Source organism: Amphibalanus amphitrite, unplaced genomic scaffold (assembly GCF_019059575.1).
Source record: "Amphibalanus amphitrite isolate SeventyFive unplaced genomic scaffold, NRLGWU_Aamphi_draft 000010F_arrow, whole genome shotgun sequence".
Lineage (NCBI taxonomy): Eukaryota > Metazoa > Arthropoda > Thecostraca > Balanomorpha > Balanidae > Amphibalanus > Amphibalanus amphitrite.
Genome location: NW_024881506.1, coordinates 144,225 through 159,998, shown reverse-complemented (window position 1 = coordinate 159,998; position 15,774 = coordinate 144,225). Strand labels below are relative to the sequence as shown.

At 47.9% G+C, this 15,774-nt stretch overlaps 1 protein-coding gene across 2 annotated transcripts in view; it reads right to left on the bottom strand.

Annotated features, from left to right (window-relative positions):
- The window catches only part of LOC122381003 (serine palmitoyltransferase 2-like), a 44,325-nt gene extending 38,797 nt beyond the window's left edge, over positions 1-5,528 (bottom strand). The window contains exon 1 of one of the 2 annotated variants that reach the window (XM_043364674.1): positions 5,274-5,528. In XM_043364674.1, coding sequence (XP_043220609.1) covers positions 5,274-5,366 — 93 coding nt within the window. In that variant the 5' untranslated portion in view covers positions 5,367-5,528. The remainder of the gene's footprint in view (positions 1-5,273) is intronic. The other variant, XM_043364666.1, reaches the window with a different exon arrangement.
- Between the last annotated feature and the right edge of the window lie 10,246 nt (positions 5,529-15,774).

Here is a 15,774-nt window from a genome sequence, read left to right as displayed (position 1 = left end):
GATAGGAGCCACAGGTCTGGAACCTTCGACTGAGGTTAGATATTGACCCGAGGAATCGATTGCGACCATTATTTTGGCGATCAGACGAAGCCTTGGGGCACTTTTGACGCGCCCCGTCCTTTAAGGGACGATTAAGGGATGAGGGATAGGAGCCACAGGTCTGGAACCTTCGACTGAGGTTAGATATTGACCCGAGGAATCGATTGCGACCATTATTTTGGCGATCAGACGAAGCTTTGGGGCACTTTTGACGCGCCCCGTCCTTTAAGGGACGATTAAGGGATGAGGGATAGGAGCCACAGGTCTGGAACCTTGCACTGAGGTTAGATATTGACCCGAGGAATCGATTGCGACCCTTATTTTGGCGATCAGACGAAGCCTTGGGGCACTTTTGACGCGCCCCGTCCTTTAAGGGACGATTAAGGGATGAGGGATAGGAGCCACAGGTCTTGAACCTTCGACTGAGGTTAGATATTGACCCGAGGAATCGATTGCGACCCTTATTTTGGCGATCAGACGAAGCCTTGGGGCACTTTTGACGCGCCCCGTCCTTTAAGGGACGATTAAGGGATGATGGGTAGGAGCCACAGGTCTGGAACCTTCGACTGAGGTTAGATATTGACCCGAGGAATCGATTGCGACCATTATTTTGGCGATCAGACGAAGCCTTGGGGCACTTTTGACGCGCCCCGTCCTTTAAGGGACGATTAAGGGACGAGGGATAGGAGCCACAGGTCTGGAACCTTCGACTGAGGTTAGATATTGACCCGAGGAATCGATTGCGACCATTATTTTGGCGATCAGACGAAGCCTTTGGGCACTTTTGACGCGCCCCGTCCTTTAAGGGACGATTAAGGGATGAGAGATAGGAGCCACAGGTCTGGAACCTTGGACTGAGGTTAGATATTGACCCGAGGAATCGATTCCGACCATTATTTTGGCGATCAGACGAAGCCTTGGGGCACTTTTGACGCGCCCCGTCCTTTAAGGGACGATTAAGGGATGAGGGATAGGAGCCACAGGTCTGGAACCTTGGACTGAGGTTAGAGATTGACCCGAGGAATCGATTGCGACCATTATTTTGGCGATCAGACGAAGCCTTGGGGCACTTTTGACGCGCCCCGTCCTTTAAGGGACGATTAAGGGATGAGGGATAGGAGCCACAGGTCTGGAACCTTCGACTGAGGTTAGATATTGACCCGAGGAATCGATTGCGACCATTATTTTGGCGATCAGACGAAGCCTTGGGGCACTTTTGACGCGCCCCGTCCTTTAAGGGACGATTAAGGGATGAGGGATAGGAGCCACAGGTCTGGAACGTTCGACTGAGGTTAGATATTGACCCGAGGAATCGATTGCGACCATTATTTTGGCGATCAGACGAAGCCTTGGGGCACTTTTGACGCGCCCCGTCCTTTAAGGGACGATTAAGGGATGAGGGATAGGAGCCACAGGTCTGGAACCTTCGACTGAGGTTAGATATTGACCCGAGGAATCGATTGCGACCATTATTTTGGCGATCAGACGAAGCCTTTGGGCACTTTTGACGCGCCCCGTCCTTTAAGGGACGATTAAGGGATGAGAGATAGGAGCCACAGGTCTGGAACCTTGGACTGAGGTTAGATATTGACCCGAGGAATCGATTGCGACCATTATTTTGGCGATCAGACGAAGCCTTGGGACACTTTTGACGCGCCCCGTCCTTTAAGGGACGATTAAGGGATGAGGGATAGGAGCCACAGGTCTGGAACCTTGGACTGAGGTTAGATATTGACCCGAGGAATCGATTGCGACCATTATTTTGGCGATCAGACGAAGCCTTGGGGCACTTTTGACGCGCCCCGTCCTTTAAGGGACGATTAAGGGATGAGGGATAGGAGCCACAGGTCTGGAACCTTCGACTGAGGTTAGATATTGACCCGAGGAATCGATTGCGACCATTATTTTGGCGATCAGACGAAGCCTTGGGGCACTTTTGACGCGCCCCGTCCTTTAAGGGACGATTAAGGGATGAGGGATAGGAGCCACAGGTCTGGAACCTTCGACTGAGGTTAGATATTGACCCGAGGAATCGATTGCGACCATTATTTTGGCGATCAGACGAAGCCTTGGGGCACTTTTGACGCGCCCCGTCCTTTAAGGGACGATTAAGGGACGAGGGATAGGAGCCACAGGTCTGGAACCTTGGACTGAGGTTAGATATTGACCCGAGGAATCGATTGCGACCATTATTTTGGCGATCACACGAAGCCTTGGGGCACTTTTGACGCGCCCCGTCCTTTAAGGGACGATTAAGGGATGAGGGATAGGAGCCACAGGTCTGGAACCTTGGACTGAGGTTAGATATTGACCCGAGGAATCGATTGCGACCACTATTTTGGCGATCAGACGAAGCCTTGGGGCACTTTTGACGCGCCCCGTCCTTTAAGGGACGATTAAGGGATGAGGGATAGGAGCCACAGGTCTGGAACGTTCGACTGAGGTTAGATATTGACCCGAGGAATCGATTGCGACCTCTATTTTGGCGATCAGACGAAGCCTTGGGGCACTTTTGACGCGCCCCGTCCTTTAAGGGACGATTAAGGGATGAGGGATAGGAGCCACAGGTCTGGAACGTTCGACTGAGGTTAGATATTGACCCGAGGAATCGATTGCGACCATTATTTTGGCGATCAGACGAAGCCTTGGGGCACTTTTGACGCGCCCCGTCCTTTAAGGGACGATTAGGGGATGAGGGATAGGAGCCACAGGTCTGGAACCTTCGACTGAGGTTAGATATTGACCCGAGGAATCGATTGCGACCATTATTTTGGCGATCAGACGAAGCCTTGGGGCACTTTTGACTCGCCCCGTCCTTTAAGGGACGATTAAGGGATGAGGGATAGGAGCCACAGGTCTGGAACCTTCGACTGAGGTTAGATATTGACCCGAGGAATCGATTGCGACCCTTATTTTGGCGATCAGACGAAGCCTTGGGGCACTTTTGACGCGCCCCGTCCTTTAAGGGACGATTAAGGGATGAGGGATAGGAGCCACAGGTCTGGAACGTTCGACTGAGGTTAGATATTGACCCGAGGAATCGATTGCGACCATTATTTTGGCGATCAGACGAAGCCTTGGGGCACTTTTGACGCGCCCCGTCCTTTAAGGGACGATTAAGGGATGAGGGATAGGAGCCACAGGTCTGGAACCTTGCACTGAGGTTAGATATTGACCCGAGGAATCGATTGCGACCCTTATTTTGGCGATCAGACGAAGCCTTGGGGCACTTTTGACGCGCCCCGTCCTTTAAGGGACGATTAAGGGATGAGGGATAGGAGCCACAGGTCTTGAACCTTGGACTGAGGCTAGATATTGACCCGAGGAATCGATTGCAACCCTTATTTTGGCGATCAGACGAAACCTTGGGGCACTTTTGACGCGCCCCGTCCTTTAAGGGACGATTAAGGGATGATGGATAGGAGCCACAGGTCTGGAACCTTCGACTGAGGTTAGATATTGACCCGAGGAATCGATTGCGACCATTATTTTGGCGATCAGACGAAGCCTTGGGGCACTTTTGACGCGCCCCGTCCTTTAAGGGACGATTAAGGGATGAGGGATAGGAGCCACAGGTCTGGAACCTTCGACTGAGGTTAGATATTGACCCGAGGAATCGATTGCGACCATTATTTTGGCGATCAGACGAAGCCTTTGGGCACTTTTGACGCGCCCCGTCATTTAAGGGACGATTAAGGGATGAGAGATAGGAGCCACAGGTCTGGAACCTTGGACTGAGGTTAGATATTGACCCGAGGAATCGATTGCGACCATTATTTTGGCGATCAGACGAAGCCTTGGGGCACTTTTGACGCGCCCCGTCCTTTAAGGGACGATTAAGGGATGAGGGATAGGAGCCACAGGTCTGGAACCTTGAACTGAGGTTAGATATTGACCCGAGGAATCGATTGCGACCATTATTTTGGCGATCAGACGAAGCCTTGGGGCACTTTTGACGCGCCCCGTCCTTTAAGGGACGATTGAGGGATGAGGGATAGGAGCCACAGGTCTGGAACCTTCGACTGAGGTTAGATATTGACCCGAGGAATCGATTGCGACCATTATTTTGGCGATCAGACGAAGTCTTGGGGCACTTTTGACGCGCCCCGTCCTTTAAGGGACGATTAAGGGATGAGGGATAGGAGCCACAGGTCTGGAACGTTCGACTGAGGTTAGATATTGACCCGAGGAATCGATTGCGACCATTATTTTGGCGATCAGACGAAGCCTTGGGGCACTTTTGACGCGCCCCGTCCTTTAAGGGGCGATTAAGGGACGAGGGATAGGAGCCACAGGTCTGGAACCTTGAACTGAGGTTAGATATTGACCCGAGGAATCGATTGCGACCATTATTTTGGCGATCAGACGAAGCCTTGGGGCACTTTTGACGCGCCCCGTCCTTTAAGGGACGATTAAGGGATGAAGGAAGGGAGCTAGGGCAAAATAAATGTCATATTCGTGTTCCCCGTCCCCCAATTGACCTGATGGCAGTTTTTGAAGCGATTCTGAATCCGACGCTGTATTCGTTGCTGTTGCTGACGCTAACTTCACGGACATGAGCTCATGGCAGAAAATATTCTTGTTCAACTAGCTTTATATCCAGTCTCCTTCTTAGTTATCAGACCTGACCCTTCAATGCATAGATACTGATACGCATAAGCTTAAATGGTAAAAATGTTAAGGTTTGGGACAAATGATCTTAAACTTCAGGCACAAATTGCGCTAAAATTTCTGAGCAAAATCACTTGTGCCAAATTTTAGCGCATTAGAGTCCCTAAGGCGTTCGGCATAGTGTATTGATTTTTTCAGTCTGGTTATCATGTGATACAATGTCTACCTCATTATCAAGTGTGGCAGCTACCTGGAAAGTACCTGAACTTGGGTCATTTTCCATTTGATTGCACTACAGCCGTCCGACAGTTTGCACTAGTGACATCATGGTAATCCTTGCTTAGGCCTAATGAGCATACCTACCTACTCTATACAGCCTTGGTAAGTCTGCACCTTGCAACACGCCAGCTACGTGCCCTCACACTGATAGTAGCATCAAAATTGCCATGCTGATGCTTCGAAATTGAGTATGGCAAGCATTGTTTTTTTCATTTTTGATACTAATAGGTAGGCGACAGCTATTTGGAAAATCTAACACAATTTGCCCTGAATTTTTGACACAGGAATAGATAGAACATTAAACTTAGCCAAATAATTTAATCTGGTGAAAAAGCAACACTTACCCCGTTGAGTACGGTATGAGCTCCGTTAGACTTGATATGCCCATTTTGAACAGGAGTTACCTCCAGCGCGTTTCTTTTTTGCTCCGCCGTCATTGTTGCGGACCTCTGCAGCAGTCAGTCGACAGTTTCGACACCGACCCACCACGCCCACCTGCCAGAATCAACGCAACCGCCAACCAGCCCGACTGCAGCCACGCGGCCAAACGCGCGGCAAGTGGCCGAGTAAACTAAACGATTCCTTCCACGTCCTATCATTTCTATTCGTTTCAGTATGAAACCAGAGTTTCTCGGTTCTATGACGTCATTATGAAACATTTCAGCCAGATTCGATTTCTTGTTGAAACTTTGTTTTTGTTGCTTGAAATTATAAAAACGAATGCCTTTCAAGCTATGATAATGCATAAAAATATTTGTATGTGCAAGAAAATTGTCGTTTCTGTTTGAGAAATTTGCGCGTCTTCTTTTTGCCTTGCTACTGCTTATCAAAGGTGAAAGGTTTGCAGTGCAATCACAATCTCACTTCATAAATGTGAAAAAGAAGGAAAAATTGGCGAGATTGGATAATTTTTGCAAGTTGTTAATTATAGTTTTGCTGTATTTTGTGTTACATAAGGAACATATGAATATAATACTCAGATAAGTTCTCACACGTCATATATCTCACGTGTGATTCTTTTCACCCTATCAAAGTGCTGCGTTCGTTTTGTGACAACAGCGCAACAAGTATATGAGGCTTGGCGCTACCAAATGAAGGGATTCTCTTCAAATGTTTTTCATATTAGTAACTAAAGTAATCTTGGTTTTCAGAAATACAGCCAAGGCCATCTATAGAAGGTACAGTCACTCCCCCGCCGACCAATCAGAGACAGATCCTGAGTGACGTCACCCCTGATGCTCGCAAGGGGTACTCCATTCATTTACAACGTAAAAATGACTAACTTCATTTGATGATTGTTGGTGACACTCCACACATATCGCTCAATTGTTGATGTCATTGGGAAGTTCAGCTAATTTTCTAGCGATAAAAAAGAGCAGCAATATGCTAAGAAATGGCCGGTTTTGAAGATATAGACGATTTAAAAATCCTCTGCAGTTGCAGGAAAGCAACGCAAAAACGCATTGAGCTTACATTTTTACTATGAATAAATCATTTTTCAGTAAGTTTCTAGATATGGTATCGATTTATTCAACAATTTTATTACAATATTTTTATTACTTGGAACTTTATTTCAAAATAATATTTTCAAAAATGGCAACTCTTGGCAAGTAGCTTTGAAGCGATTGTGGCGCACCGCACCATTATTGTCCTGAGGCCCCCTTATGATGTCATCAAAAGTGGAGTGACATGGGCCTGAATACAGCAGTAACTTACAATAAGGCAAGTAGGGATTAGGTGTTTGATCCTGATTCCTGAATGATGCATTTGCATTTATTTTCATGGAATGCGATTTTAAGATATGAAACCGAATCTCAAGACTCAAACTCAGTCGGTGCAGGTCGCAGGAGACAGAACCATGGGTGTCGTTTTGTATAGGCTTGGTAGGGCCCGAGCCCTAGCAAAAATTTCATAATTTTAACATTAAAGGGACCCTCCCACCTTCAAAAAAGTTTATGAATTGGCATGAAAGTGATGTCGCTCGGTTCAGAAAGAGCGAAAACGAATATCTACCAAATTTCACCGAAAAATATTCACCGGTTTTCAAGATATTAGGCTTTTACTTTTGTTTACTTTTTTGGGATCTCCGCTGTTTCTAGCGACTTTATTTTAGAAGTGCGGCGTTTGCGGCAGATGTTGCGCGCAAATAGCATATACCACCGCGTGCTACAAAACGTTTTAGTCAAACATTTAAAAATCGTTAGATATTTGCGCTGACGTCACACATTCAGAGGGGTATTCCTAAGCATTAGCCCCTCTGAATCAAAATGCTGCAATTTTGAAATTCAATATTTCCGATTTAAGGCATTTCTCGATGTTGTGAGTGCCGAAACCGGTAATTGTGAGCCAGGGACCCCATTTTGGCTATCTCAACTCAAATCTAATGTTAAGGTGGGAGGGTCCCTTTAACCCTATGGCGGTGCATGGTAAGAATGGCTTTGGTATCCCGAAATTAACCATTAAAGCCCTACCAATAAATTTCGTAAAGTGACGCCCGAGGACAGAACCGTGAGAGAGAGAGAGGGAGAGAGAGAGAGAGAGAGAGAGAGAGAGAGAGAGAGAGAGAGAGAGAGAGAGAGAGAGAGAGAGAGAGAGAGAGAGAGAGAGAGAGAGAGAGAGAGAGAGAGAGAGAGAGAGAGAGAGATAGAGACCAAGCGTCCTCTGTTTACACAACATACTTACCGGTAACCGGACAAAAGATCGTTAAGCAGAAGATCGTAAGGCAGAAGATCGTAGGAAGTTGATCGTATACAAAATATCGTAATGGATAAAGATCGAACGACATAATGCTCATTTGGACAAAATATTGTATTCGCTAAAGATCGTCTTTTGTCACGTAAGCCTGTCATTTCATACAGCTAAATAAATGTGGTGAAACGCGTCCACCCGAATGTGTTGTACCTACCTACGATGCGTCTCATAATTTTGTCTATTGTTACGCAACAGTCAACAGTAGGTAGGTACCTATATCATATTGATACGAGTCAAGTCACACACCAACCTGTTACAAAATGACGCCGTAAGATGCAGATGTGAGTGCATGGTGTATCCTGTCAACTGAGAGCCACTGCCTTCAGTGCACAGTGTGCCACAATCCGACGGATGCACGAGAGGCTACAAAACAAAGATGGGCCACTGGTAGACAGAACCACGACCTGCTGTCAGTTAACAAATCATTGGACATTGCTCCTTCCGTGCACGTGGTATGTGGCAGCCGCGGTTTTATTGGCTCAGAACATGTGAGATATGGATTGTGGGAGACGGGAGTAAGATTTCACAAGCCGAACCATTTAGAACAAACCATAGAGATCTTATAAAAATATAAAGATGCATATAAGATCTCTATGCTTTAGACGCCCATCTATATTCCGCTAAGGTCATGTCAGGTCACTGACTTATAACGTCTTACGTAAGTTATGAAGGTCCTAGCTTGTCATGTCATGTCACCTAATAGGTATTCCAACAAACGACAATAAACGAAGCTAGCCTTGATCAAATCGAATCGTCGAATCGAATCGAATTGGGGATCGAATCGTCCTTGTGTTTCCGTAGTCAGTGCTGTGCTGACATGAGCGCCATTAGGTATGCTCCGAAAAATACCTAGCACAGAAATAGCCAGAGCCCTTGCTCAAGTAGGTACAGACATGCATGGTTTATGCGTCATCGCTGACCTAATGCTGAGCGCTGAGTAGCGCCCAGCGAAAGCCTGCATCGGCCTTCCTGCATCCTGGAGTGGATACCCCACCGTCTTCCCCAGACGTTCCTATAAACGATGTGACCTGTGAGCCAGTCAGTAATGCATTACAGAATCTGACTTGGCTCCAATAATTGTTCGCAATGTCTTAGTACAATGTAGGTATTATCCTTTCACTGGGTCTGCTCTAATGGTGCGAGTGGACATGGTGCCAGTTCACTGGGTCTGCTTGTGTTCTACGTACTCGTATAATGCGCATTAACTCTGGTTTCTACACATTATTTTTTTTATCAGCGAGCTAATGCTAATCGTCTGTCATCAGACATACGAGGCTAATGGTAATGATGGAATGCTAGCGGCTTGTTCCGCGCATTGATGTTTATTCTGCCTCAGACAGCTTCTAGTCTGTTGGTAATAGCCACGTGAATGCTTTTTAAATCGGGCTAGTCTGGTTTATGTAGTTTTCAACCATAGAAATACGTTGCAGCGGAACTGTGTGTGCCAAACTGTGCTGGCACTGCTGGCACACCTCGCTATTTGGTCTTTCAATACCTAAACATCAGACACACAATCAGAACTTGATGTTCATCCCGACTTCATGTATTTATGGGACCCGATCCAAGCTACCTATAACCCATACAATACACTGTACGTACATTCAGTGGATGTTCAAGGCATCCTACTGCGTGTTTTTTCAGACTTGCTTTATCTATACCAGAGAAAACAAGGAAGAAAACAATGTGCGTTGTTGGACGGTCAATCCACCCTATGAAATGCAGTGCATTTAAATGTTAAACTACGAGTTCACTGCCTGATTTATTCCACGACCTAAACAGTAGGTAAACATGCAAGTAAGTACTGATAAGTTACGACTTACGATTAACCCTCGCCGGCCGAGGGGGGGGGGGGCGGGTGCCGCCCCCCCATAGGGTTTTTTCGCGATAGCTCCGAACACGCTGGCGATAGAGAGCTGAAACTTGGCATACCTGACCTTTGATCCAAGCCGGATCTTTTGACACCAACCGCATTTTTGGGTCAGGTCAGGTCACTGACCTATGACGTCATAAGTGAACCTCTGCACGGTCTTCAGATGTCGCAACTTCGCAACGCCCTCACTGCCAGAGGAGATGTCACAGGGAAATGAAACTTGCAGGATCTAGTATCCATTATGAGTCCCACGACTTGTATATCTCGGATTTTTCCTAAAGGTCATATGAGGTCAGGTCATTTTCGTGACCTCACCATTATAAGTCAATGGGGAAAAATGAAAACTGCTATTCTGGCGCCGGGAACGATCTCCAACTATCTCAAGCACACAGAATCGTGATTTGATGCACTCCTTGCAAGGTTAGATGCGTCACTTTTGCAATGTTGACCTTGCGTGACGTCATTTATGACGTCATCAAGGTCATATTAGTTTTTCGTCAATAACTCTTGATCAAATTGAGCTAGCGAGTCGGGAAAGCCACCAATGGACTCAGGAAGACCTGCCGAATCGAATGATATGCGACATGACCTCTTTCGACCAACTTCGTGACCTGGGGGTGCTGACCTGACCTTGACCTGAGGTCAACACCCCAAGTTGACCTGACCTGGACAAAAAGTATATCATTCGACGCGCCTGAGCGAGACGAACACGATGCTGCCAAAATCGGCGCTCTGCGGCCGTTTTTTGCGAAGTTATTCACCAAAAACTGAACCGTACCTTGGGGCACTTGACCTGACCTCAGAGGTCACCGGTTGACCTAGGACCTTAAAATCGGGTACCAATCTCTGCGTCTCGTAACGGCGCACACGCTCGTTTTTTCCGCGACGCGCTAGCTCCACCAGGGGCGAAACGGCGAGGGGGGTCGTACCCGCCCCCCCCCCCCCCCTCGGCCGGCGCGTATGTAGAAAACCAATAGGTCCGGCGAGGGTTAAGACATAGGCGCGGGAACCGGGGGGAGGGGGGTCATTCCAACTCTGGGGCCGTGGGGGCGGTGCTTTCACAACTTTGAGACGGAATATCGCACTTCTGTTGCAAATGTTTTCTTTTTTGTTGAAAAAGCCAAGGGATGAAAAATAAGTGACCGGCGAAAAAACTAGATTTAGGGGTACCCTTAGTTGATCTCTATTAACTATGGTGTGCCCCCCAGTCTGAAAGTAGCCCGTGCCACTGGATTAAGAAGTGGTTGACAGTTTTATTTTCCATTTTTTGAAAGCAAGGCTCGTCATGCGTGAATATTAAGCTTTTATTTCAGCGCCGACTCTCTCATAGGCCATTCGTCGCAGCCTTTCATCTAATCTTATGAGAGGGATCGTTTACCAGACCCAACCTCTACGATGGCCATCAACCAGCGGGAGAACGCCGCAGAACCACCAGGAACTAAACCGCAGAGTCCATTCATAACCCACCGTGAAATCCCACGGACAGGCCTACATGTGAAACCCCACGGACAGGGCTACACTCATCTGTTGTCTGGCAAAGTGGCACGCCCCCTCCAGCCAGTTGTTCCGAATTCGCACAATGCTGCAGCCTCTGCCTGCCCGACTTCAAAGGCTGGCGGCGCGGCTGCGGCTGGAAGCTGGAGCCTGTTTTGATAGGGTCCCAGCCGGCCGGCGGGTCTGGCCCGGATTTGGGCGTCTGGCCAGCGGCTGTGATCGAGTTGCAGCGTCCACAGTCCACACTGAGTCAGCTGGAACGGCCTGGAACGGGCCGCCGGGCGCCGAATCACCCCGGTCGGCTCCGACCCGGTCTGCGGCCCGCGCTCACCTGGCTCCGCCGCTTACATAGGGCGCCATTTTCACCCGCTGATGCTGAATCACCACCCGCGGGCCGCCCCCGTATTATAAACGGAAGCTCCGGCATGCTTATGCGGTCCATAATCACGTTTGTAATTAATTTGCTATAATGGTAAGTTCATGCACATTGCACATGTTTCGTATCTTTTTTGATAAAGACACATAAAGCAATGAGTATTACCAAAGGTGTATTAAATCTAGAGAGTCTTGGAATGCATGATAGAGTGTCAAGACAAAGGTGAAATATAGGTTATATGTTTTTTGGTTCCATATGTAGGCAAATGAAAACGTTAAATTAGTGACAGACCTCAGAATTGGCACTGTTTACCATTAATATCATACAAATACATCTCGTGTATATTTTACCTATGAAAAGGCAATCAGCGCACAGTATTGAAAAAAACTAGGGCTCACAGTTCGCGTCAGGTGCGCTCCGTTAAGTCAATTAGAAATATGTACCGTATTTGACTTTAAATATGCAGTGTCCATTCCTAGTAGCTAAAAAACTCGGGCACTAGTTATAATAGTCATATTAGTTTCGGTGCACCATATGCATACATTTATTAAAAGCCTTTTTGTTATGGTGTGGGTTCCACGATTTAAGGCTCTTCTTTGGGATTGATGGTGAATCTTCTTCCTATTCCTACTTCTACTTTCTACTACTTTTACTTTCTATTCTTATTCTTACTTCTACTACTTCCTATTCCCTCCTATTTCTTAAAGGGACCCTCCCACCTTCAAAAAAGTTAATGAATTGGCACGAAAATGATTTCGCTCGGTTCAGAAAGAGCGAAAACGAATATCTACCAAATTTCATCGAAAAATATTCACCGGTTTTCAAGATATTAGACTTTTACTTTTGTTTACTTTTTGGGATCTCCGCTGTTCCTAGCGACTTTATTTGAAAGTGCGGCATTTGTTGCGCGCAAAGCAGCATATACCACCGCGTGCTACCAAACGTTTTAGTAAAAGATTTAAAAATCGTTAGATCTCCGCTGACGTCACAAATTCTAAGGGGGCATACCAATGCACTAGCCCCTTAGAATCCGAAAACTGCAAGTTTGAAATTCCATATCTCCGAATTAAAGCATTTGTCGATGTTGTGAGTGCCCAAACCGGTATTTGCAGGCCATGGCCACCAATTTGGCTATCTCAACTCAAAACTAATGTTAAGGTGGGAGTGTCCCTTTAAACTTCCTATCAGTCCTTTCCTCGGCGGAACATTCGGCACCCATTTGATAAAATTTAAACTCAAAGAAGCAAAGCAATCGACAAGTGAGTGACGCTGTCATGGGCGATGGACACTGGACACTGGACAGTGGCCAGGTCAGGCCGCGTCGGCGGCAGCCAACTGGACGCCAACGTCTGGCCTCATCCACTCCATTCGGGGCCGCCCGTTGACAGAGATGGCGGTGACGTCACACACCTAGTGCGATGACGTCACCGACAGCGTCCTCAGGGGGCTCAGCATGAGACCGGCGCGGGATCGGCTCCGCTCCCCGCCGGCCGGGGGTGCCAACTAACTGACAGAGGAAGCCCTCTCTCCAGCCGCGGCCACTCAGAGCGAGCGTGGCTCTCTGCCACTGCGGCACTGGCCGTGACGAGCCCGGCTGCCGGCTGAGTGATTAACACTGCTACCTACAGTTGTCATTGGTGACTTGCTTAGGAAGGGTTAGGACTTAGGGGTTTAAGATTTCTTATTAATATCAGTGATGACGATATTTTCTCATGTCTCTGTCTCTCTGTCTATCTGTCTGTCTGTCTGTCTGTCTGTCTGTCTGTCTGTCTGTCTGTCTGTCTGTCTGTCTGTCTGTCTGTCTGTCTCTCTCTCTCTCTCTCTCTCTCTCTCTCTCTCTCTCTCTCTCTCTCTCTCCCTCCCTTTCTCTCTCTCTCTCTCTCTTACTCTCTTTTTCTCTCTCCCTCTCTCTCCCTTTCTTTTATCTCGTTTGCACCGTATCCTAACTTACTAACTTCGATCACCGCAGTGCCCCATGTGAGTCATAGCTTGATAGTTCCTAATACAAGCAATAGATGGCTCTGGCATCTGCGCCTGATTGATGCTGTGCCGCAAGGCCTCGTAGTTCCTGATATGAACAGTAGATGGCTCTACTATCTGCGCCTGATACATACTGTGCCGCACGGCTTATTAGTTCCTGATATGAACGGTAGATGGCTCTAGCGTTTGCGCCTGATACATGCTGTGACGCAAGGCCTGGTAGTTCCTGATATGAACAGTAGATGACTCTACTATCTGCGCCTGCTGCATGCTGTACCGCACGGCTTGGTAGTTCCTGATATAAACGGCAGATGGCTCTGGTACCTGCGCCTGATACATGCTGTGCCGCAAGGCCTGGTAGTTCCTGATATGAACAGTAGATGGCTCTACTATCTGCGCCTGATGCATGCTGTGCCGCACGGCCTGGTAGTTTCTGATATAAACGGTAGATGGCTCTGGTACCTGCGCCTGATGCATGCTGTGCCGCAGGACTCGATGGCCCCATTCATGCTGTACCGCATGAAAAGGGGCTATATCTACAATATACATGTTGTCAGATGCGTTTTCACTCGTACAAATAAGGAGGAATTATTTTAGGTAGCCGGGCATTATAGGTCATATGTAGCTACATCACAGACAAGAGCGTTCAAAGACTGAACTTATCTTCGCACATTTTGAGTGAGCGGTAAGTACCACCCAGAACTTCCTAGCATTTTCATGTAACTGCAGGGAAGCCCTCGACAATGCCGTGCTGTGTCTCTGTTGTAAGCTCCTGTATTTATGTGTGGGATTTGATTTCGAAATGTCTCTGGATTCCACCCCCCCTGGCCAGAGTGCCTAAGCATGCCTTGCTCCCTCCTGAACAAGCTGTCCTTTCGCTGTAAAAATTATGATGGCATGCATAAATAAATTCACATATAACGACTCGTAGATAAACTGTTAAAGGGACTATCGCACCTTCTAAAATGTTGTTAAAACCAGTTAAATTGTGCCCGACTTTATAGATTGGATGACCAGGAACACGGTTCTGGCATTTATTTTTCATTAAACATCTTAGGCTTCCCATATTCCAAACACAAACTTTCAAATATGTGACGTCACAGCCCAAAATTACCTCCTTCCCCAGGCCACATTACTGTCATAAAGCTGATTCTTTTTACTCTGTAGGCACCACAACAAAGCTCAGACCAAGTTTTAAGCGATTTTTCAACGAACAAACCCATTTAAATCAGAATGACTAAACGAGGTGACGTCACACTAACGGCCGCTCCATGTTGAAGATAGGGCCTTGTACAAGGCCCATTTTCAAATGAAGGGAACGAATTTCTTCAACACCAAGAGGCCGCGGGGGTTGCAACCTAGATAGATAGTGGTTTCTGAACCTCGCCGCAAACTTGGCTATCTCAACTCAAACCCCATGTTAAAGGTGGGATAGTCCCTTTAATGCATGATTTTACGAAGCATCCATATACATACCTACAAAGGCATGTTAGTAGCAGAGCGATTGAGGAAAATGTGAACATGTGTCTTTTTCTTTCGACGGCCTCTGTTCTATGTCTCCATCCATTGCCCATGCACGCTACCGGCACACACCAGTGACGCTCAGCGGCGCACACAGCCGGATGTCCAGCTGGCCCCGCTGCCGCGTGCCACGCCGGGGTGCCATTGGACGCTGGCTGGACTCCAGCTCCGGAGCGGGCCGCGGGCCGGGGAGACAGACTACTCCGCGCCCGGCGGCGACCGGAGCCGTCTGACAGCTGATCCTGAGCGCTCGGCGGCGACCGACAGCCGCCCTGGCGACCCTCGGCGACCGACAGCTGCCCTGGCGACCCTCGGCGCCTGTTTACTCTAACCTCCAGAGTGGTGTCAGTGCCACAGCAGGACACGGGGAGAGGTGCTCTCAGCAGCGGGAGTCGCCGGGACAGTGGGGAAGAGGGGTTCCGGACAAAAAGTCATCTTCAGATTTAGTACGGGGCGACTGACGGCCGCCAAATTATTGTCTGGGCAAAGATGACCATCTTTGCCCAGACAAAGATGACAGACTTTGCCTTTGGATCATGCCAAAGAAATGCGCATCAAGTATTTTTCATCACTGGCCTTGGATAAATCGTGAATCATAGAATAACATACCTATATAATTGTCTTCTCGAAGTGAGCCATCCACATCATTGCCTCGTTTCTCCCTATCTCATTCGTTACAACTCTGGATATCACCTGCCTTTCTGAAAATATGTTTGAGTTTCGTTTGAAATCTCTCCCCGTGTTGATCCGCCCCCACCCAGCCCATCCAGCCAGGGTCGGGGGGGGCTGGGGAACAGGGGGCAGGGGGCACAGTGCTGGCTGCGGGCGCTGGCTCTATTCCGGGCGCCGGGGG